General features: G+C 48.6%; 1 protein-coding gene across 1 annotated transcript in view; it reads right to left on the bottom strand.

The window, feature by feature from the left end:
- Window positions 1–24,391, bottom strand: part of LOC147712268 (uncharacterized) — a 593,266-nt gene that overhangs the window by 326,867 nt on the left and 242,008 nt on the right. The window contains exon 9 of the mRNA XM_086919610.1: window positions 11,751–11,906. Coding sequence (XP_086775736.1) covers window positions 11,751–11,906 — 156 coding nt within the window. The remainder of the gene's footprint in view (window positions 1–11,750; window positions 11,907–24,391) is intronic.

Genomic DNA, 24,391 nt, shown 5'->3' with positions numbered 1-24,391 from the left:
ACACCTGGGGTCAGGGAGAACAGGGAGGCGAACTGACCCAAGACCTGGCGACAGTCCTTCTGCTGCTCTGGGGTCAGGGTGGGTGAGAGTATCACACCATCCACTGACCCATCTTGCTCCTTGGTTGACAGAAGGTCAGGGAGAGGATCACTATCCTCCTCCCCTCCAGCATCTGTAGCCATGAGCATAGACACTTCAGACCTCTCAAATTGGGGGTTGAGGCGGTTCACATGCAACACTCTCAGGGGCTGCCTGGGAGTCTTCAGGTTAACCAAGTAGGTAACCTCGCTCTTGCGCTCCACCACCTCATATGGCCCGGTCCACTTGTCACGGAACGCACACTTTCTGACCAGGGTGGAACTCAACCAGAGAGGTGTTCTGGTCGTACCATCTTTTCATTTCCTCCTGGCTAGCCTCCAGGTTCTCTTGAGCGAGCTTCCTGAAGCGCTTGGTCTGGTTGCGGGTGGCCAGCACATAGCTGAACACATCCTGAGGGGTTTTCCCACGGGATTTCTCCCACCCCTCCTTCACCAGAGTGAGAGGCCCTCTGACAGGGTGGCCATACAGCAACTCAAAGGGACTGAACCCTAAGGATTTCTGAGGCACCTTCTTGTAGGCAAACAACAGGCATGGTAACAAGACATCCGACTTCCGCCTCATGGGCTCCTCTAGGCCCATAATCATGCCCTTCAGGGTGCGGTTGAATCTTTCAACCAGCCCATTTCCTTGAGGGTGGTAAGGAGTGGTGAACGTATATGTCACCCCACACTCCTCCCACAGAGACTTCATGTACCTAGAGATGAAGTTTGTACCCCTGTCAGAGACCACCTCTCTGGGGAACGCCACATGGGAAAAGATCCCCATTAAGGCACGGCCCACCACGGGGCTGTGACTGTCCTGAGAGGGACTGCTTCCGGGTACCGGTTGGCATGGTCCACCAAGACCAGGATAAACCTGTTGCCTAAGGCTGTCTTGGGGTCTAGGGGCCCCACGATGTAAATGCCCACCCTCTCAAAAGGGGTGCTCACCACAGGAAAGGGTTGGAGGGGTGCCACGCACTTCCCTCCGCTCTTGCCACTGGCCTGACAAGTTTGGCAAGACTTACAAAAGGCAGCGACGTGCTTCTTCATCTGGGGCCAGTAAAAGTGGGTGACAAGCCTGTGATAGGTCTTGTCTTGCCCCAGATGTCCTGCGAGAGGCACATCATGAGCCAGACCCAGTAGGAAGTTCCTGAAGTGCTCGGGTACCACCAGCACACGGGATGCACCGGGCTCAGCGAACTTAGGCTCACTATAAAGTAAGTCATCCTCCCAGTGAATCAAATGTTCTTTGGACCCCAGGCCTGCTGCCTGGTCTACAGCCTGCTGCCGCACACCAATGAGAGAAGGGCACTCTTCTGAGCCTGCCAGAATTCCTCCCTGGGGGGACCACCATCTTGTTGCCACTGGGACAGCTCAGGCAATTCCCCCAGTTCGGCCACCTGTTCCCCTGTAGGTTCCAGGGCATCCCCCTCAGGTTCAGCCTCCTCCTGGACCGTGGGAATGGTGGGGGCTGGTTTCCCGCGCCCTCTACCCCTTCCTCTCTTGGCAGGTCCCTGGGCCTTTGTTCCAGGCTCCAGTTCTGCTAATCCACCCTTACTGGCTGCCATTGCACGTTTGGTCACACAGATCCACGCAGGCAAGCCCAACATTTCCAAATGAGTTCTGTGCTCCACATCTTTCCATGGAGAGCTCTCCAGGTCATTACCTAATAGACAATCTACAGGCAAGGCATCACTTACAACAACTTCCAAAATACCGGAGACTCCTCCCCATTCAAATGGAACACATGCCAACTTCCAAAGGCGCACTAAACTGTCAGCTGCCACCACAGGACGGAGTACATTGGGAATGATCTGCTCTTCGGACACCCACTGACACCTGGCAGATGTCACACTGGCCCCTGTGTCTCTCAGAGCTTCTATCTCTTTTCCATTGATGGTCACCTTCTGCCCATATTTTTTAGTGTTTAGGGGCAGCAAGGTTTCCAGGGCCATCTCTTGGTCTCCTAAAGAGACAAGGGTCATCACTGCTAGCCCCTCCTCCCCACTGGAAATCAAATCCCCTCCCAAAGCTATACTGGCTAACCCCAGGGTTGGACCACCAGTGGGTGCTGAAGGTTTGTTTGGACATTTGGGGGTAATGTGCCCCACCTCCCTACATGCATACAAGTAGGCGGGGACCTGTTGTCCTGCTTGCCCTTATGGGGCCAGGACTTCTTAGGCTTGGGGTTTGAGACTCCTTCTCCTGGGAACTATTTTGGGGCCCTTTAGAAGACTCCTTTTGATTACCTTTGTCCCCCCCACTCTTCTGCTGGGGATGCTGTCCACCTTTGGCTGGGGTACTTACCACCACCTTGTGGACCCTGGTGCTAGTCCAGCGGTCCGCCTCCTTAGCAAGCTCACTGGGATCAGTCAACTTGCTGTCTAAAAGATGCTGGCGCAGCTCTGGAACACATAGACTACTCAAGTGCTCCCAACTAATCAAGGGGTACAATAGGGGGTGGTGATGGACGGAGCATCTGAATCAATTAAACACTCACACCAAGTCAAAAGATCTGGGTTTAATCCATCACCGTTCTTTAGCCCACTCTGCCACCCCAGTTCAGACATGGCTATATGCAAATCAGTCTGACCCTGTGCCTCATGGGAACAGTCCAGCCCGAACCGCCAAGTCATGTCTTCCCTGGACCAGAAACAAGCTTCAGAGGACCGGTTTCTGGCATTCCAGCCGTCTTCAGCCCGGCTTGCTTGAATCCAGTGGCAAAGTGAGCAAGGGACTCACGTCTGAGCATACCCTGCCACACTTATGGCGGCCAAAAGCGGTACAAAAGGGGGTGGTGATGGACCGAGCATCTGAATCAATCAAACACTCACACCCAGTCAAAAGATCTGGGTTTAATCCATCACCGTTCTTTAGCCAACTCTGCCACCCCAGTTCAGACATGGCTATATGCAAATCAGTCTGACCCTGTGCCTCATGGGAACAGTCCAGCCCGAACCGCCAAGCCATGTCTTCCCTGGACCGGAAACAAGCTTCCGAGGACCGGTTTCTGGCATTCCAGCCGTCTTCAGCCCGGCTTGCTTGAATCCAGTGGCAAAGTGAGCAAGGGACTCACGTCTGAGCATACCCTGCCACACTTATGGCGGCCAAAAGCAATACAAAAGGGGGTGGTGATGGACGGAGCATCTGAATCAATCAAACACTCACACCCAGTCAAAAGATCTGGGTTTAATCCATCACCGTTCTTTAGCCCACTCTGCCACCCCAGTTCAGACATGGCTATATGCATATCAGTCTGACCCTGTGCCTCATGGGAACAGTCCAGCCCGAACCGCTAAGCCATGTCTTCCCTGGACCGGAAACAAGCTTCCGAGGACCGGTTTCTGGCATTCCAGCCGTCTTCAGCCCGGCTTGCTTGAATCCAGTGGCAAAGTGAGCAAGGGACTCACGTCTGAGCATACCCTGCCACACTTATGGCGGCCAAAAGCGGTACAAAAGGGGGTGGTGATGAACGGAGCATCTGAATCAATCAAACACTCACACCCAGTCAAAAGATCTGGGTTTAATCCATCACCGTTCTTTAGCCCACTCTGCCACCCCAGTTCAGACATGGCTATATTCAAATCAGTCTGACCCTGTGCCTCATGGGAACAGTCCAGCCCGAACTGCCAAGCTATGTCTTCCCTGGACCGGAAACAAGCTTCCGAGGACTAATTTCTGGCATTCCAGCCGTCTTCAGCCTAGCTTGCTTGAATCCAGTAGCAAAGTGAGAAGGGACTCGCGTCTGAGCATACCCTGCCACACTTATGGCGGCCAAAAGCGGTACAAAAGGGGGTGGTGACGGACACAGGGTCAGACTGATTTGCATATAGCCATGTCTGAACTGGGGTGGCAGAGTGGGCTAAAGAACGGTGATGGATTGAACCCAGATCTTTTGACTGGGTGTGAGTGTTTGATTGGTTCAGATGCTCCGTCCATCACCACCCCCTTTTGTACCCCAACTAATCAAGTGACACAACCCCACATAATCAGTAACTTTGCTGCCCTTTATCCAACCTTCCAGTGCACGCGTGTACATACTCACACACTTCACCCAAGTACTTGAATCAAGCTTCTTGAAGTTCCTAAACTTCTGGCGGTACTGTTCTGAAGTGAGTCCATACCTGCGGCATAAAGCCTCCTTCATAGTGGGGTAGGATAAAGTACCTGCTGCTTCTAAGGGTGCCAAGACATCCCTCCCAGAGGCCTCAAAGTGCTTCCACAAACCTGCCCCCCAATTCTTTTCAGGCACTTCATTCATCTTCAAGGCAAGCTCATACGATCTAAGCCACGCATAAATATCCTCACCCTTCTGATAATTCTGTACCAGATCTTTTGGTATGTATACTTTACCCGCCTGTACTGGTTGTGCGCTGCCACAATTAGGACTGTACTCCACCTGTTTATCCTTAATGTCCAGCTCCCTCATGCTCAGCTCATGAGCCAACTAGAGTTTCTTCTCTTCAAAAGCAAGAGCATTCCTCCTCTCCTCCGCCTTCTTTTCACTTTCAAGGCGCAGTCTCCTCTCCTCTGCTTGGGCTTTGAGTTTAAAATGCTCAATCTCATGGGCCATGGCTCTCTGATTATCCTCCAGCTCCACTGGAGAAATAACCCTACTGGAGTGGTTGCTGCCAACCCTAGACGCTGGCCTATTCACTGGCAAATCACCGGATTCAAAAGCATTCTTCTGTTTGCCTCCCTCTCCAGTAACATCTTCTGGAACAACATGTTTGGCCTCCCACCAGGCCCTTAGAGCTTTCTGTCGCTCTTCCTTGTTTGAGCTGCCCTTCACTGGACATCCAAGCTGTTTGCAGAATTGCTTCAGCTGCTCCTTTTTATAGATGAGCAACTCCTGAATTTCAAATTCCAATTCTACTCCTTCGCTTACAGCTTTCTGAGACATGATGCTTCCTAGACTTTCAAAAATAGGTTTCACCAAAAAGAAAAATCTTGTGCTGCTAAACTAGACTAGTGATGTACAAGAAATCACTGCAGGTCAAGTGCAAATATTAGTTCAAAATCCACACCGCTGTCCAACAATGTTAGATCTGGGGGTCTCTAATTGGCAGAGGTAAGTACCTTAGACCAAGTAGGGACCCTTGCTTCTAGTCAGGGTGAAGGAAATACACACAGTAGATAACTCCTGCTCACCCTCTAGGTAGCTTGGCTCGAGCAGGCTGGCTTATCCCCAAGGCAATGTGTATAATAAATGCACTTAACACAGACAATGACTCCCAATCCACCACAAACTGAGACCACATAGGTAAGTATATTTATAAAAATATAGCTTTATCTATTTGCAGTAATTAAAAATCAACAACACACAATGGTTGTTTCTTGATGAAGGGTTGCACTTAATCTTGATGGTTACTCGCAATTAGGAAGTTCTCATATATAAGAATAGTCTCTAGTCTCTTAAATTAGTATGAAAACTAATGCTACTGCCTTATCCCAACTCAGCTCTTAGTGTCACTTTAATTCAGCACTGAAAACAATGCCACCAAGTTATAGGCCTCCAAATCAGCTCCTCGCTGACTCTAGCGGGTTAATAACCCGCTCCTCCCACTGATGCGCTCACCCTCGAAGCCCCGATACCAGTAAGGCCTTCGTGGCAGCCCCGGCCGGTCCCGACTGCTCTCCTGTCCGCTCTCGACAATCCAACGAGCGGTGGGGATATGGAGCAGCACTCTCTTGCAGGGACAACAGGCCAGGGGCTGTACACTCACACGCGGCTCCCTCGGTGAGATCGGGTCCCGGAGAGGACTCGGCGATAGACTCCTTGCTGGTCGCGGCCCTCGATGGAGATGACGCCGTGGGCAAATCAGGTCGCGGCGTTCTCGGCAGGCCTCCTCATTCACCCGGGAGTCAGCCAATGGCAGCGCGGCTCCCGGGGCAAGCCCTCGATGATGCTCACGCCGGCCACCAACCACAACACGGCCTCAGCGATGACGCTACGGCGCACGGGCCAATCCCGTCGCGGCGTTAGTGAGGGGGCTCGGCTCTCTCCTCCAATCAGGGAGCAGCGGGCTCGTTCTCGGCTTCGTCGGTACCGGCAAGGTACGGAAGACTGCGGGGGGACCTTCTTTAGGGCAGAACTCACAGGGGGAGACACCACGATCCCCTGGACCTTGTGGAATGCGTGCCGATGAGCACACCGATCTCAGTCCCAGGCCCGCAGTTTAAAACTCACGCACCCCAACAAACTGCAGCACGATGTTCACAGTGTTTTCAGTTTCAATGGAACCTTTTTGACCCTGGGTCCCAGGACAGGAGGCCAGCTCTTCTCAGGCCCTTGGAGATTCAGTTTAGGAGACACAGCACACAGCAAAGTCTCTTGGAGATCAAGTAAGCAGGGTCACAGCACACAGCAAAGTCCCTCTTCTCCTCAGCTTCAATTGGTCAGCAGAACAGGTCAGCCCTTAGAGCACACAGCAAGGCAATCTTCCTTCAGTTCCCCAGCAGTCCTTCTTCCAGCAGAGGTTCCTCTTGATTGTAGAATCTAATTTTCTGTTGTCAGGGGTCCTTCTCTTATATCCCAAAAAGTCTTTGAAGTCTTTGTGCAAGTGGGCCCTGAACCCGGTCTAAACCAGTTCTGGGTGTTGCTGGATCCCTTGGGCTTCCTGGCTTCCTTCTTTCTTTCAGTATCAGGGACAGAGGTGACAGTCGCCCAGCGGGAGGTGGAGCCAGCATTGTGGTCAGGCAGGCACAGCCCTAGTCACTCCCAGGTGTTATCTCCTCCCACTTCCCTGGCAGCAGATGCAGCCTTTCATCCACGGGCTGACTCAGACAACCTCCTGGGGGCTCTGCAGCCCCTGTCACCCTCAAACCAGACAGTCAATCCACAAGCAGTCCCAGGCACACAGAAAGGTTAGACAAGAGAACAGCCACTTTCTAAAAGTACTATTCTCAAACACAGAATTTAAAAACAACCTTTCCTAAAAGATGTGTTATTAAATTCTGAGTTCAGGGATATCAATCACTTATGTCCCATCTTGTTCCTATGGGAAGATAGGCTGGTATCCATTGGGACCAGCCTCCCCCATGTTAATCTATGGAGCAAGATAACCTTGCAGCAGTGAGCACACAAAATGGCTGCTGCTCACTACCAGAGCATGTTACCTGCACTAGTACAGGCTCTATCTTACCCACACACTGCACCCTGCCCAGGGGGGTACCTTGAGCCTTCCATAGGGGTGACTGATGTGCACAGACAGGGAAGGGTTAGGCCCAGCTAATGGGGACACTGGCCAGGCGGACATGGCAGTCCACTGACTGCACACAGGCACTGCGCTGGCAGGCCTGAGACACCATTTTAGGGCTACTTATGTGGGTGGCTCAATCTGTGCTGCAGTCCCACTAGCAACATCTGTCATCACCAGCCCTGGCACACACAGTGCACTTTACTAAAAACTTCATGGTGACACAAATATGCCAATCAGGTATACCCAATCAATATGACAATTTACATAGGGAGCACTTACACTCTGGCACTGATCAGCAGTGGCAGAGTGTCCAAAGCATCTAAACCAGCAAAAACGAAATCCAGCACAGCATCAAAAATACAGGAGGCAGAGGCAAAAAGATGGGGGAAAACCACGCCAAGGGTGTCAGGTCTAACAGCGGGTGAATGCAATGGAAAGGTTGGCAGGGAGGGAGCATCCTAATCCCTACGGCAGTGACTGGCAGGCCCCACCACCACTGCAGGGATTGGGAGGCCCTCTGCCACACCGACAGGCTCAAGGAGCCCGTCAGATTAGTGGGGTCAGGCTTTCCACCTACCAGCACACCACTTGCCATCAAAATTAGTGTAGCAGGAAATGGCCTCATGATGGCAGTGAACCCGCCACTGACAGCCTGTTGGTGGCGGGTTCACTGCCATCTAATCAGCCCCCAATTTTAAATCAAAAAAATAATGTAACATTATATTTCATTAAAAATAATTACATTAATTTGAATTGAGTGTATACATTACTTTTAACAATTAATAATACACAATATCATAATATTTTTATTCCTCAGGTTTGAATAGATTTTTTAATTTAAACCTCTGAAAAGTTATTTGATTTTTATGAACAAAAATTATATTATTTAATGTTTGAATTAAAAATGTAGGTTATAGTGCTGTATCTTTTTCTAGTTTGTTCTTCATGTAAACAAAATACATGAAAAGAATTTGCATTAATATTTAAAACAAAAATATTTTACTATTTATTTTCGTGTTAAAGGTTTTTTTATTTTTATTTTCCTGTCCTTTACCATACAAACGACCCCCAACCCGACTGTGGAGTCTTCCTTTGGTAGGGCATGGGGACAATTTAAAAATATATTTAACTCATAAATACATATTTAGGTTACTACATAAGTGTAATGTATATGAATACATTACAACAAAACTTTAAGTTATTACACAATGTGGTTCGTCAATAGCACTTTATAGCAAGTTTGTTAATGATACTGTAGCCCAACAAAACTTACTACAAAGTGCATTTTGGGAATTCGACCCTTTGTTTCTTGGGTCATGACCCCTGATATTAGAGGGATACCATCTGCTTCACATATAGGTTCTGCTTTAAGTTTGTTTCGTACTGGTTTTCATTCCATTTGACAAAATGGTTATCCGTGAATATGCTTAGAGTTCCAGCATTCAGTAAGGCTAAGATCTGTAAAGCATCTTTAGCAAAAGCTAGAAACTGCCTTTATTTATCTAGTAAAGTGGGCAATATAAAAAGATGATATCCTGAGAACCTTGACAAGTGTCAATAATATCATATGAACTTCTTGTTTTGTATGTTTCCTTCCAAAGACAGCCCGAAATGTAACTGAAAAGGAACGGAAATGGTCAATGATGATATTTTTTCCTAATCTAGAGGGGTGGTGCACACTAAGGCATCTTTAGTCAAAAACATAGTACATAGGAGATTTTAGCAAATTCTGTTCACAGCTTATGTCGTCTTGCAATGTAATGTAATTGACATTGGGCTACAAACACAGGAAAATGTTGGTGACCTATGAATGTAACAAAAGGAGCCATTACAGCATTAGCAGAAATAGCTGATGCATGATAATTATCTATAACTGTTCAAGTGTTTGACTATATTAGCAGAGGCTGCCATGCTTAAAGAGTTTGGCAATGTCAATGAAGGAACAGTAACAGGCTCACGTTGCAAATGATTTAGGAGATGTAACAGAATTGCTCTTTCTTGACCATTTTTATCTCTTTCTTTATAGTCTTAATTATCTTGGTTAGAGAAGCAAAAGGGTTATTAGAAGAGTCCATGTTGGCCTGGTAAATTGTCATGACTACCAATATTAATAAGAACTTCCCGGAGCCCACCTCCAACTTCGCAGAACCAAAATCATCAAGATTACCAGTAAAAATAGAATACTTTACTGGAATGGTCTCAGGCTATAGGGAACAAAACAAGACTAGGGAAATGGAATATATCCACCTACACCTGAACACACCACTCTTGTAAAATGGGTAAATTGGTATAATTACTCTCCCTACAATAGTTTAGAATTTGCATTACAACAATATTGATAACACACTTACTTCCACCAGAACTTAGGAAATGCTAGTAATAGGTGTGACATGGATATTTGTTTAGTGGGAGTGCCCAAAACCTACAGAGGGAGGGACTAAAGGCAAAAGATTCAGTGCAGGACAAGTACAAAATAGTGTAATCGAAGGAGGACCTAAGAAAACAACAACAGTGCAGCGAGGGAGAAGGCTGGGTGCTAACTAATGTGAACATCAGAGAATCCAATACAACATGTTTGCTGGGCAAAGAGTGTATGTTTTTTACTGTGTTTCATAGTTCTCTGCCTAGAATGAGACTGTTGGACCTGGCATCCTTTGCATGGTTCCCCCAGACTTTTTGCCCTCTGACCTCCTGTTTTGCAGACTTCATTCTTTCTGGCTTTAGGATTGTGGGCACTTTACCACTGTTGACATATGTTAAAGTGCAGGGGCTCTTTTCCTAAAACAAGGTAACATGGCCTATCCACTACTGGCATATATAATGTACTTATAAGCCCCTAGCAAAGTGCACTCCATGTGACTGGGGCCTGTACATTAAATGCTACAAGTAGGCCTACAGCACTGATTGTGCCCCCCACGTCAGTAGCTCTTTAAAATATGTCTCAGGCCTGCCATTTCAGAGCCTGTGTGTGCAGTTTAAACTGCCATTTCGGCCTGGATAGTTAAATCTCTTGTCAGGCCCAAACCTTCCTAATTATTACATATACATAAGCCCTAAGGTAGGCCCTAAACAGCCCAAAGAGCACAGTGCAGATTATTTAGAAAGTTGGACATGTACTTTAACGTTTTACATGTCCAGGTTTTGAAAAACTCGTAAATTCTCTGCCTTGGGTTAACATTGGGAATACCTTGTTACATCTTAGGAGTTGATTACAAGGCCATTCGGAAGGGCTCTGAATCGGATTCTGGTTTGCCGAATCTGATTCGAAACCCTTGTTTCTGATCAAAATGTACACAGATCCCAAAAAGTGAATAGGATGCCTGTAAACTGTTAGGGCTGTCCAAATTGGTTCCAAAAGGGATTTGTACAGGTCTCATCTCTTGGAGCAGAATAGAACAGCTCTATGGACTTGGTTTCTGAGCGAGCGATTACAATGACCGATTCGGGCAGCTGTTCCGAATCGGTTACTCTGGAATGAATCAGCTGCCGGAATCTGTCTTTGGGGGCATGTAGTAGCCCCCATTTACCTGGGGCCTTCTGAATCATGCACGTGGGGGTACCCAAGAGACCACCCACTTTCCAACCATGCACAATGTGGCAGGCGCCTTGTGGTGCCTGCCAAAGGGTGTATGATTTTCCCCTGCCATCCCTTTTTTCAAATGGAGCCTGTGTATTCGTTCTGAACATTGGTTCCCTTTGAAGTCAATGGGAGTCCGACCTAATCGTATCTGGAAGATTCCAAATCGCTCGATCGGACTCCCCCGATTTGAGTCATTCAGAAAGCTTTCCGGGAATGATTCGGTAGGAATGCTTTCCGAACAAGATCGTAATTGGCCCCATATAAGTGTAATTTCCAATTGGGAATCAATGGATAAATCAAGTTTGGTGTCTCTAGTCCCACAATTTAAAATCACAACATATGGTGAATTCGGATTTTAAATTGTAAGTCAGGATATATGGCACTTTTACAAAGCAGCCATTTTCTTACTTTAGCCAATAATGTTCCTGTCTCTGAATACTCATCTGGAGTGGGTGACAGATGGGCTTTGTATATTTCTTATGGATAGTCATAGACACAGGTAGCTGAGGTGTGCCATTAACATCCTGATGGCCCATCACAAAGCTGATGGGTTTTCCTGGGCTAGATATGAGGGAGAAGCTGGCACCTGCACCTGAATAGGGCTTTGCCTGTCCCAACACAAAGCGCAGCACCCCCACTTTAGTGTATCTCACTTTTTAATTCTCCTATTCCAGTCAATCATATTTCTATCCACATCTGCTTCATCTTGTACATAACATGTTTGTCACTCATGTAATCTCAAATAATGTCACTTTACCTCACTGGTGTGTTCATTACTTCCACTAACCTCTTTGTTTCATCTTATTGCCTGCACATTACTTTAGAACATAATCAAGTATCCAAATGTACTATAACCATGGCATACGATCCATAAGAATGTGAAGTTACCTTCAGGTTTGGTGGTGGTTGCTGTTGTTGTCTTTTTGCTTGTCGGTACTGATTTTGCTGTTGTAGGTTTTGTTGTTGTTGTTTCTTTTGTTGTTGTTTTTGTTCTCGTTGATGCTGACGATGAAACTGTTGTAGGTGACATCAGAGCTCCTGATTCTGTTGGAAAGGATTAAAAATGCTTTGTTTCTACAATTACACTGCAGCTTTAGCACAGATATGACATCTAATATATGACTCAAAAAACAAGCCTTTCATTTCATAGTAAGCAAGAAATGAAGGTGAACAGTTCTGGTTGGAGTAAAAAGTGTTGAGATGGCTTAAAAAAAATATTTACCCAACATTTGTGCCACCAAGTGAAAATGAAAAAGCAAAAGAACTGTGTTGCTCATCTTGATAGTAACCACGTTGAATCCGTGTTCTGTTTGACTCTGTAGTGGATTCTTTTTTAACTTGTCACCTACATATTAGTGCACACAGTGATAATCAGAAGGGGAGCAGGGCTGTGCAGTGAACAACAGTCCAGTATCCTAATGTGTTTCCAGATTTTACCTTACTTTTCGATTTGTATTGCTCTTATGTGCTCACTAGAGCTATGCAACATTGAATGCAGTTGGACACACAAACTCTGATACAAAAATAATGTTCCTTTTTATCTTTGCTTTGCAATTGTGACTACAATAAGATCATTTTACATTATTTTCTATTAAATAGAAGCTATTGACTCTCCTATTTCCCGACATAGTACATTACCATGTCTAGAGTGAAAAACAAACCTGCCTTTCAGCTATAGAAAGTTCCCCACTATATGTTCTGGAACAAGTATGTATGTATCTGGTATTCTTAAGTGAAATGAATACCCATGGAACAACAAGTTGGTACATCTAAAATCTAGGCAGCTTGGCAAACATGGTGACTGCAACACATAACAAGAACACAAGATGGCAGGACATTAATTCTAAACTGCACAGTTGATAAAGCAACAGACTGGTAGATATTGATACATATTATCAGAGCAAGTTGCTGATATCTAGTGAGTAAACAAGTGGTAGAATGCCAGTTAAAACTGGCGACAACACACCTCTATGAGCAAGCAAACAGCACATTGTGTCTGTTTTCATTCAGATTGAAGTAAAAACCTATTATAACGTTCAGGGCCTGATTTGGAGTTTGGCATATAGCTTTTACTCCATCAGGCTAGCAGTGGACAATACCGTCACCAAACCGAGGAACCTTAACCCACAATATTCAGAACTGTCCGCCAGACTTGCTGAAAATGAACAAATGTGAATGTAGGAACGTTTAATGGACAGTACTGTCAGTCATGATGGCCAGCCCTCAAACTTTTCAAAAGGTTTTTGATTTTCAAAACCAAACTCCCAAGATGACAATTAGTTTTTGAAAAACAAAATAAAAATTAATCACCTCCACAATGTGAGGGCATGTGGGACATCTTAGTTGTTTTCCTGTCCTTTCCCTTCACATTTGTTATGGTAGTGACGGATAAAAACCACTTCACAGGTCCACCGTAAATAGAGGGGACGGTGTAAATTCTTAACTCTGGCGGCCCCTACTGCATCGAAGGAAGCATCCTCTCAACAGGCTTGGTACATGAAATATTTACAGTCTGCCCAACAATAAATTAAATGGGTCGACTAAGTGTTTGGTGAACAGTGAACTCCTTTGTGTTTGTGCTGGAGTTCCATGTCTGCCAAACTCTAGATCAGGACTGTGTGTCCAACCTTTGTAACTAAAGGTATTCTCCGGCCAGCTATAACATTTCTTACTGTCAGAAATCTATAAATGAACCCTAGGCTGCAAGATTCTAAAACCTAGACTCCTGGTCTCCTAGAATGGGATAATGCCAACTGAAGAAGTCAGAAATAGGGTATAGTGTCTCACCAGCATAATTAGCAATTGCACATGACTTTTAAGGTTGGGCGAACTAATGGACAAAATAATGACTGTGGGGTTCACAGGATTAATTTCAGAGGACCTGATTCACAACATGTTAGGTATATGTAAATTCAACTTATGTATGTACATTGCTTAATTTAAAAGTGCAAATGCACTTTGGTAATTCATTAAACGTGAATTTCCCATCATAAAGGGATTTAGCCATACCTAATTTTACAACACTATGGTGTAATATTATGCATTGCTGAATCATTTTCATGGGGCAGGGAGTATTCATTCCAGGGCAAAAATAACTTGCAAAGTTTGGGAACATACAAAGGGCCTCATTACGATGTCGGTTGGAAAGCATTACATCAGACTCAGTCTATGAATTGTTTCTGAGCAAATCGGGATTGAGGAGTCTGACAGACTGATTACGATGTTTCTGAACACTGTTCGGTCGGACTCCCATTGACTTCAATGGGAGCCAGTGTTCTGACCGACAACACAGGCTCCCGTTAAAAAAAGGGGTGGTGGGGAAAAACCCTGCACCCTGTGGCCGGAACCCCTTGGTGCCTGCAACACCGTGCATGGTTTGAAAGAGGGGACCCATGGGGACCCCCACGGGCCCCAATTGGAGGACTCCGGGTGTAGGGGAGCCTTCTACTGGCACCGAAAGCCAGATTCTGACAGCCAATTCAGAAAAGTTGTACAAACTCGAAATCGTAATGCGTTGGTCGGAAACACGGTCTGTAGATCCCTACAAGTTGGCTCCAACTGACTTGATTTCTCAAAATGCTGATTGGAACCGAGTCAGAACAAACAAATGGTTTCCGACTATCCTGATTGGTTGGTCGAACGTGTTCCTGAGTCGGAAAAGTGGGTTCCGAATGCCGTTAGGAGACTGACTGACATCATAATCGGCCCCAAAGTCTTCAGTATGTAAATTTTCACAAACATTTTGAAGGCCAATTTCCATCCTAAATAGAGACAGATTGGCCTTTGTATAGAAAACAATTTTTTCAGAGTGAGAATAAGGGAACACCAACAAATGTGATTGATTGGCAGGGGACAGAATTTCTCCATGGAGAAACAGATACAGAAACAGAGCAGGGGCAGTATCAAATTATGGAAATTGTAGTACAATTGCACCATCTTTTCACTTCAGAAGTAAGCTTACTAGCATTCCCTTCTAGCAGAACCTTATAGTGGTGCAACATATCACTTACTGGTCTATTTGAAGAGCATTCCTCCAAGTCAGACCTCCTCTCTGCTGTTTACCTTCCCCACACACCTGCTCCAGTCCTGCCTTTCTTCTCCTTTCTTGCTGCTCACTATCCCACTTTCAGCTCTACTCCACTTACTCTCTCTACCTGGCCCCTACATGCTAAATTCCCAGTACTTACTACCATCTACTGCCGTCCTCACGATATCATCCCCATTGTGTACATAACTGTAGACCATCCACTTGCGCAAGCTGCTCGGCTTGTACAATGAGAAGATCTAACTATTACACTATCAGTTGCTGCCATAGAAAATGAATGATCTGATTAATGTATATAATAAAGGATTAGAGCTCTTGGACAAAGAACTGTAAATAATTCATGATAATCCAAACTGTTTGCTCTGGTGGTGAAAGAACCCCGAAGGCCCAAACAAGTTCAACCCTTTTACTAACTACTTAATGCTATGACCTGTTGAGCCAGTCTCAGTGTCAGGACTCAGGCCTCATGTTCTATAACCTGGAACAGGATATAGGCCTTTTTGATGCACGTCTTGTATGAGTGTTCTCTCCCTTATGAGAGGATCCCTTATGCTGCACTTGTATACCCAGGCTGCGCATTTATCCACACTCCCTTTTTTGTTTAAAGATAGCATCATCGGAACAAGCCCTTGCTTGGCTTACTGTTCCTGACCTGTAACCACGCCCTTTACCTTCACCTCCCTCTACCCGGACTTCATCTTCCTTGGAGAAGATGAAACATTGTATCCTAAGTATGGGTGAATTTTGTGGATCTGCGGTCCGCGAATTCGCAAGAAAATCCAGATTTTCCCGCAAAATCGCAGATTTTTTGCTGATTTGCACCATACTTAACTGGAGTACTTTCTACTGGCTAATCAGTAAGTGCCACCTCGTTGGGTAAATGTAGAGTGCTTTTCCTACACTGCAGCTGCGTAAAGGGCCAGATGATTTGTCCCCATTGACCATGTGTGCCTTTAACTTTGCCACCGGGCCAAAAGGCGCAGAGGTCCCTTGAGTTGAGTGAGCTGTCCATCATAGTTCGGAAAGGGCGGGAAAAATGTTTGATACTGCTAGTGTGTGGTACGGGGCTTCCATGCGTGTGCACATGCCTCTTGTGTAAAGGGTCAGAGAGCGAGCAGGGCAGCAGGTGAGGAGAAAGCAGCCTCCTGGCCACAGGAACTACAAGGGGATCGCGCTTGAGAAACTCATGGATGTAAAGACCTCCCTCGAGTATTACAACTAATTCTCGATGGCAGATATGGGTTAAAGCACACTTGCCCAGCCTCGACCGTGCTCACTAATGTTTTGGGATGATTAAAAACGTTACTAAATTTGAACTTCAAATCGGGAACCAGCTATATCTGTAACTGCTTCCTGTTGAGGTTTAATTTTTGTGACAGGAGCCTCGTGCCAGAATGAATCCTGCCCTGCATAGTTATCCACGAAGATGCCACCGTTTTGTGCAATACCTCTACTCAACTCAAGTACTGGCTAATTAGTAAGTGCTACCTCGTTGTGTAAATGTATAGTGCTTTTCCTACACTGCAGTTGCGTAAAGGGCCAGAAGATTTGTCTCCACTGACCATGTGTGCCTGTAACTTTGCCACCACGCCAAAAGGCGCCTAGGTCCCTTGAGTGAGCTGTCCATCATAGTTGGGAAAGGGAAGGAAAAACGTGTGATACTCCTAGTGTCTGGTGCGGGGCTACTATGCGTGTGCACATGCCTCTTGTGTAAAGGGTCAGAGAGCGAGCAGGGCAGCAGGTGAGGATAAAGCAGCCTCATGGCCACAGGAACTACAAGGGGATCGCGCTCGAGAAACTCATGGATGAAAAGACCTCCCTTGAGTATTACAGCTAATTTCCGATGGCAGGGATGGGGTTAAAGCACACTTGCCCAGCCTCGACTGTGCTCACTAATGTTTTGGGCTGATTAAAAACGTTACTGAATTTGAACTTCAACTCGGGCACCTGTTACTTATCTGTAAGTGCTTCCTGTTGAGGTTTCATTTTTGGGACCGGAGCCTCGTGCCAGAATGAATCCTGCCCTGCATAGTTATCCACGAAGATGCCACCGTTTTGTGCAATACCTCTACTCAACTGGAGTACTGGCTAATCAGTAAGTGCTACCTCGTTGTGTAAATGTATAGTGCTTTTCCTACACTGCAGCTGCATACAGGGCCAGAAGATTTGTCTCCACTGACCATGTGTGCCTGGAACTTTTCCACCGCGCCGAAAGGCGCCGAGGTCCCTTGAGTGAGCTGTCCATCATAGTTGGGAAAGGGCGGGAAAAACGTTTCATACCGCTAGTGTGTGGTGCTGGGCTTCTATGCGTGTGCACATGCCTCTTGTGTAAAGGGTCAGAGGGCGAGCAGGGCAGCAGGTGAGGAGAAAGCAGCCTCCTGGCCTCAGGAACTACAAGGGGATCGCGCTCGAGAAACTCCTGGATGCAAAGACCTCCCTCGAGTATTACAGCTAATTTCTGATGGCAGGGATGGGGTTAAAGCACACTTGCCCAGCCTCGACGTGCTCACTAATGTTTTGGCTGATTAAAACGCTACTGAATTTCAGCTTCAACTCGGACACCTGTTACTTATCTGTAATTGCTTCCCGTTGAGGTTTCATTTTTGGGACAGGAGCCTTGCGCCATACTTGTAACTATTCTCTGACCCTGCTTCCAGGTTAGAGCAGGGTTAGAGAATATTTACAAGTAGGCAAGGAGGCATCGTTCAGGAAGCACTTACAGGGTTACACCAGGTGCCCAAGTTGAAGTTAATTGGTTACAAAGAAATTAGCTTCAACTTGGGCACCTGCTGTAACCCTGTAAGCGAAATTGCGGAAAATCTGCAAATTCCGTGAGTGGAATGAATTTTCGGCCCATACTTAATCCTAACTCCGTTTCATGTACTTGATTCACAGCCTCATTAGTTCTTTAGACACAAATTGCATTCACCTAAAATGCCCTGTGACCCCCGAAGGCTGACTCCGGTACAACCATAATACGGTCATGGCTTTCCTGCTTCCCCCAACTCCATTTGCTACTGTTACCTTTCACGCGGCTTCTGCTGTGGGAAGCTCTAGATCTGCTCACAGCCGTTGGCAACCCGCCTCTCTCAGACGCGGCAACTTCTTCTGCAGCTCCTTTGTCGGGAAACCCTAACTCCGCTAGCCACCATTGACTTCACGTCTCTCTCAGACGCTGCAATGTTCTATGCTTTTCCTCCTGCTGGAAGACATAATTCTTCTTACCGCTCACAGCGCTCCACCTGCCCCAACGCTGCTATTTTTTTTTTCAGAACAAATTTTATTATGTTGTTGATGAATTACATATAGGACACCATCCCCCAATAAACCGGTGGATCAGTGAGCAAATAATGAGTCATCGCATACAGTCAGTTCAATCAACATTTTGATATAAAAGTACCCTCCCGACATCCCTCCCCCTACCCTCCTTCCCGGATCCCACCCCCATCCCTGCACAGTGTCTACATAGTCCAAGAGTAAAAGTTATCAAATCACAAACAGTGTGTACTCCTTTTCACCCAGGTTCAACAAGCAATTGTTCTACATCAGCCTCCTGTTGCGCCAGTGGTTCCAGCCACAGCCCTCTATAGTCCGCCCAGCGCTTCCATATCTTAAAATGTTTCCGGGGGCAGCCCCTGGCATCGAATATCGAGCGCTCCAGTCCCATGCAAAAGTCCAAACCCTTCCTCCACACTTCCAGCAAGGGAGCCCTGGGGTCCTTCCAGGCTCGAGCTATATCTCTTTTGGCCACTGTAATGCCCAGAACTAGTAGATGGTGTTTATATATATTTCCTCCAAACTGTTCCATAATATGTAGAAGGCCCAGCTGCGGCGAGTGGGGAAGGTCCCAGCCCAGCACCTCAGACAAGCAATTCCAGACACCCATCCAAAACCGCGACAACTTCTCACATGACCATACCGTGTGTATAAATGTGCCCACTACTTGCTCCTACCGCAAAAACTCAGGGAAAGCAATCAAACCTGCCCTACACAGTCAGTCCCTAGTATAATAGGCTCTGTGTAAGTATTTGAATTGAATGAAACGTAGGCGCACTGCTATCGCCGCTACTCTTGGAGCTTCCAGGGCTTCCCTCCAGTCCTCCTCCTCAAAGGCCCCCATATCTTCCTCCCACACAGCGCGCAGTTTATCTAATGGAGAGGAGCAATGCGTGACTAGGGTCTGATATATATTGGATATTTTCTTATCCTCCAGTTCCCCCATAAACACCTTAGCCTCAAGGGGACTGAATTCGGGCAGCGAGTCTAGGCCTACCAGGGAGGGGGACAGGGCGTGTCGCAGCTGCAGATATTTGAAAAATTGTGTTCGAGGCATATCATATTCTTCTCCCAATGCTTGAAACAACTTGAGGGTGGTACCCTTCATGACGTGCCCCAATGCCTAAATGCCGATGGAATCCCAGCCCCGGAATCCCTGCAATGACGCCAGGGCCGGCAGCCGTCCGTTCTGCCACAGCGGAGTCTCTCTCGTTAATTTATTCCACCACCCCATGCGGCGCAGAGATCCACGTCACACTCGGAAAATCACCTGGGTAACCATTGGGAGCCTCTTCCTGACGGTCGCCGAATACAAGATGGTATGCAGCATATCTGGGTCCATCAGATATCTCTCAAGGGCATAGGCCGGGTCACCCCGGTCCCCATACCACCATTCATTTAGTACCAGCAAGTGAGATGCTTGATAGTAGGATAAGATGTCTGATGTTGCCAGGCCCCCACAATACGTGGAGAGGAAGCAGGTACGGCGTGCCACTCTCGCCACTCCTCCGGCCCAGAGAAATTGGCTCAACGCCGAATTCACTTGTCTAAACCACTGTGGCGTTATGGGATATGGGTGATTTTGCAGCTGATATAGGAGGCGCGGGAGGGCCACCATCTTAAATATCGCCGATATATATTCAGGGGCATTCTGGGCCATGTTTTCATATCAGACCGCACGCGGTCCCAGACCAGTACCACATTGCGTGCCCAAGCTACTCCAGGTACATTCGTCAAGAAGACCCCCAGATATTTAATGCCGCCAGCCGCCTCCTGCAGCGCCGACGCCCAGGGTCCCCTCCTCACGCGTCCCCCCAGCACCCACAACGTGGATTTTTGTACGTTCAAGTGCAAGCCTGATACCTCCCCGAATATCCGCATTATCTCAAGGACTCTAGGCCCTGACCTATTTATGTCTGTAAGAAAGAAGATGACGTTGTCTGCGTAGAGTGCAATTCGATCAGACGGTCCCATCTCCCATTCAACTCCCCGCAGCTGCACGTCCACCCACACCCACGCCGCCAATGGCTCCATGGCCAAGGCAAATAAATAGGGTAAGAGAGGGCAGCCCTGCCTGGTACCCCGGCCGATAGAGAAGGGGTCTGACACCGCTCCCGCCACTCTCACAGACGCCGTCAGATCTGTGTACAGCAACTGTAGGTATGAGAGGAAGAGAGGCCCAAGATTAAGGCGGGACAGTAGCGCCCGGAGATAGACCCAACTAAGTGAGTCGAAGGCTCTATCAATGTCGGCCAGAAGGAGCGCCGCCGGTATCCCGGCAGCCCGGGCCGCCACCGCCACCACCTGCGCACGTCGGATGTTGTGCCTTGTCGCCCTATGGGGCATAAACCCAGCCTGAACAGGGTGAACTAGATCTGTAATATATGGGAGGAGACGATTGGCCAGGGCCTTCGCCAGTATTTTCGCTTCAACATTCAGGAGCGATATTGGCCTATATGAAGAATGGTGTTCAGGGGGCCTCCTGGGCTTACAGAAGACTATAATTTTGGCGTGTCGCCAGTCCGCCGGAAGACGACCACGCTCCCTGGCCGTCTCCAATGTCTTTCTATAACGCATCCCCAGCTGGAGATGAAAAGTCTTCACGAATTCACTTGGGAACCCATTAGGTCCAGGGGCCTTCCCCGTGTTCAGCTCCCCAAGCGCCGTGTCTAGTTCCTCCATTGATAGTGGGAGCTCCAGCCGGTCATGTCCTTCATCCAAAAGCGAGCGCGGCGGGAGGTCTGCCAGAAATTTGTCAACGTCCTCCGCTGGGAGAACTTCCCGGGGGGCATACAGGGCTGCATAATACTGTGCAAAGCTGGCCGCCAGTTCCTCCGGGTCGTCACAGGGTCCCCCATTTCGTCCCAAAGTCCCGGCAGGGACTGCACCCGGAAGGTATTCTGACCAAGTCTGTATAGCATGGTACTGGATTTATCTCTACATTGATAAATTCTACTCTGCGTGGCCAACCACAGCTGGCACGCCTCATTCAGCAACAGGGATGTGTAAGATTGCTGCGCCAGCAGCAGCTGCCCGACGGCCTCTGCTGTGTCCCCAGCACTACTCTCCTCCTCCAGATCCCGGACCCGCCTCGCTGCCTCCTCTATGTCTTTTCTACGGGTCCTGCAGGCCTCCGCGCGCCAGGCAATATCGACTCCCCGGATCACGGGTTTTAAAGCTTCCCATAGGGTTACAGCATCTGTTTTGGGCCATATATGGGAAGCCTATGGCTTCCCGTATATGTGATTGGTAGCTGTCTTGCAGGTGCCACGTGGACAGGCGCCATCGAAAGGGCTGCCGCCTCTTATCTAAGTGCAAGTTTATTGCCACAGGGGAGTGGTCCGATAGGCCACGAGGGAGTATAGACGTAGAGGCCACCCTCCCTATCCAGGTAGAAGGAATAAACAGGTAATCAAGTCTGGAAAAGGACCTGTGCACTGCAGATACATAGGAGAATTCTCGGCTATGAGTATGCTGATACCGCCATGCATCAATCCATCCCATTCCCTGCACCATGCCGCTCAATTTAGTGGGGGTATCTGCTATAGGCCCCCCTCAGGGCCTATATCGGTCCATTTGTCCATTCATCACATCGTTCCAGTCGCCACCCACAATCGCCATTACATTCGGGATATCGACCCATCCCCCACCATACCTTTAACAAACACGAACCTGCCATGGGCATCAATCCATTGTGTAATTCATGTACAAAGGGGAGTCTGCGATGTACTAGGACTGCTACCTCTCGAGACCCTCTCACAAAACCTGCATGAAACACTTGTTGATAGCCATACCACTGCAAGCTAAGGGTTTTAGTGCCTTGGAGATGCGTCTCTTGCAAGAGAAGGACATCCGCCTGTTCCCTCTTCCCTAACCGCAGCACCTTCCCTCGCTTTATTTTATCGAGCATTCCCGGACATTCCAGCTCACCACCCGCAATAACGCTTGTGGAGGGCCTCTTCCCTGGGCTTCAGCCACCATCGGTGGGTAGGAAAAGCAAGGTCCTGGGCATTTGAAGCAATACACACACATACATTTGCAGCCGAACTCGCGCGGACACTGTGTCAAAACTAACTACCCCCCCAACTGCACCCTTACCCCTCCCTCCCCTCCCCTCCCATCCTGCCCAACTACACCCACAACCCCCCCCCCTCTACCTCCCCAATGTTAACTACCCCCAAAACCCCCCCTCCTCCCTCCACTCCATACCTCAGCAACATTGAAGTATCTGTCGCGGTATAGATCGTCTCCGGCCCCCAATAGGAGGTCAGAGGCCCACTATCCCAATGGATCCCCAAGAACTACCCACTTAGTCCCAACTTACCCCCACCAACAAACCCTTCCAAACTGAGGGGTTGAGTCCGCCCTCCCTATGTCGTCCCCCAACCCGGGTCTCCCAACCACAAAGTTACTTGTTCAGCTGAAGTCTCAGACAGCAAACTGCAGAACTTGTCCATGTTCAGGAGAAGTGTAGTCTCCTTCCCCGATCGTGATCTGAAGTCTGCCACACACCTCGGAGGTCATGATGCCGGGTTTTGGGAGTCTGTAGCCTCGGTGGCCTCTGAAGCTCCATTCTCTGAAGGAGGATTCTTCTTAGTACGGGATCTCCAAATACTTGTGCTAAGCAACCGCCGCGAGGTCTAAGGGGGCCCTGTTGTGGAGGATGTGTCTGAATCCCGACCCAGGGGAGTATGTACCCTGATCCAGACTGTCTCATCTGTCCAGGCAAAAACTTCTTCTGGAGTATCAAAGAATTGGGTCCGAGACTGAAAAACCACTCGCAGGCGGGCTGGCTAAAGCAAAGCATACTGGATATTTAAGCCCCGCAGTCGCGCCTTGGCCACGATGAAGGATTGGCGTTGTTGCTGTACCAGCCCAGTGTAGTCTGGAAATATTAGAATTTTGTGATTGTCAAACAGCAGAGGCTCCTTTATGCGTGCTTGCCGCAGGATGGTGTCGCCGTCGTGATAGTTGAGGAGCTTGGCTATCACTGGTCGAGGGCGCGCTCCTACTGGTGGCTTTTGGATCAGTGCTCGGTGCGCGCGTTCAATAATAAAACAGCTCGATAGGGATTCCGGAGGGAGCCACCCCTCCAGCCAGCGGGTCAGGAAGGCTTCCATGTCGCCCTTCTCACAGCCCTCCGGAAATCCCACAAAACGTAGGATGTTTCTCCGAGCACGCCCTTCAGCATCCTCAACACGCAGGACAAGGCCCCTCTGGATCCCCTCCATGTTGGCCACCTTCTTGTTCAGGGTCGCCACGTCGTCTTCCACTCCCGTGATCCTTGTCTCAGCTTCTGTAATGCGAGCCACCGCATTACGCAGGTCTTGGCGTAGTAATGTAACTTCGGCTCCAACTGCCCCTATTTTTGCGTCTAGCATGTCTCTGGACTGAGTTATCGCGGTCATGAGGGCGGCATTATCTGGGCCGGATGTTGGAGGGCCCCCGCCTCTCCGGCACTCCCAGTCGGCCCCGTAAACTTGTCTATCATACCTTGCTTCGAAGTGTGCCCACTGTTGCCACCCCTCGTCATGATGGCCTGTAAGTACAGGTGCTAGGTCCAGGGCGTCACGGGAGTATTGATCAGGGTATGGGTGTTTACCCCTAGGCCAGTTTGCGTGTCTGCCCGCGTCGTTTCGCCTTCCTTCACCAGCGGCACCGCGATGGCCCTGCCCCCCCCTTCCAATCCCAAAGCTGGCAGGTGTGCTTCAGTCAGTGCCGGGGTTGCGTTGATCTCACCGTCGTGTAGGTGTCACTTCAAGGGCCCCACCATCGTTCCGCCTAAGACCATCATCGTGTTACCGGGCCCCAGAGTGTAGTCAGTCACAGGGGGTAGCTCGCCTCCGTCTCCGAGCACCTCGTGTTGCTGCTCGTGGTCACCCACTTCACAACCAGGTAGTAGAGTCCTGGCTCCCCGTCTCGGGAGGGTCTCCTTAGTGGCCTCACAGTGCCGCTGAACCGGGGAGAGGCCTCAGCACGCCGTGCAGGATGCACCGTCTGAACGCGTTGGTCAGCCTCAGCCAATGTTCTTTGCCCCCCCTGCAGCGAGCGCCAATGTTATCTGCGAATGTCCATCAGAGGGCAGGGTGGAACAACAGGGGGAGAGGTGTTCCGCCGCACTCACGGGCCAGCAGCGTCCCCCCGGTCTGACACGAACGCCGAGTGGGGCCTGCCCAGTTTCTGCAGCGCCCCTCACCTTGTCGGCACT

This window comes from Lissotriton vulgaris, chromosome 5 (assembly GCF_964263255.1).
Source record: "Lissotriton vulgaris chromosome 5, aLisVul1.2, whole genome shotgun sequence".
Lineage (NCBI taxonomy): Eukaryota > Metazoa > Chordata > Amphibia > Caudata > Salamandridae > Lissotriton > Lissotriton vulgaris.
This window is presented reverse-complemented; position numbering and strand designations above follow the sequence as displayed.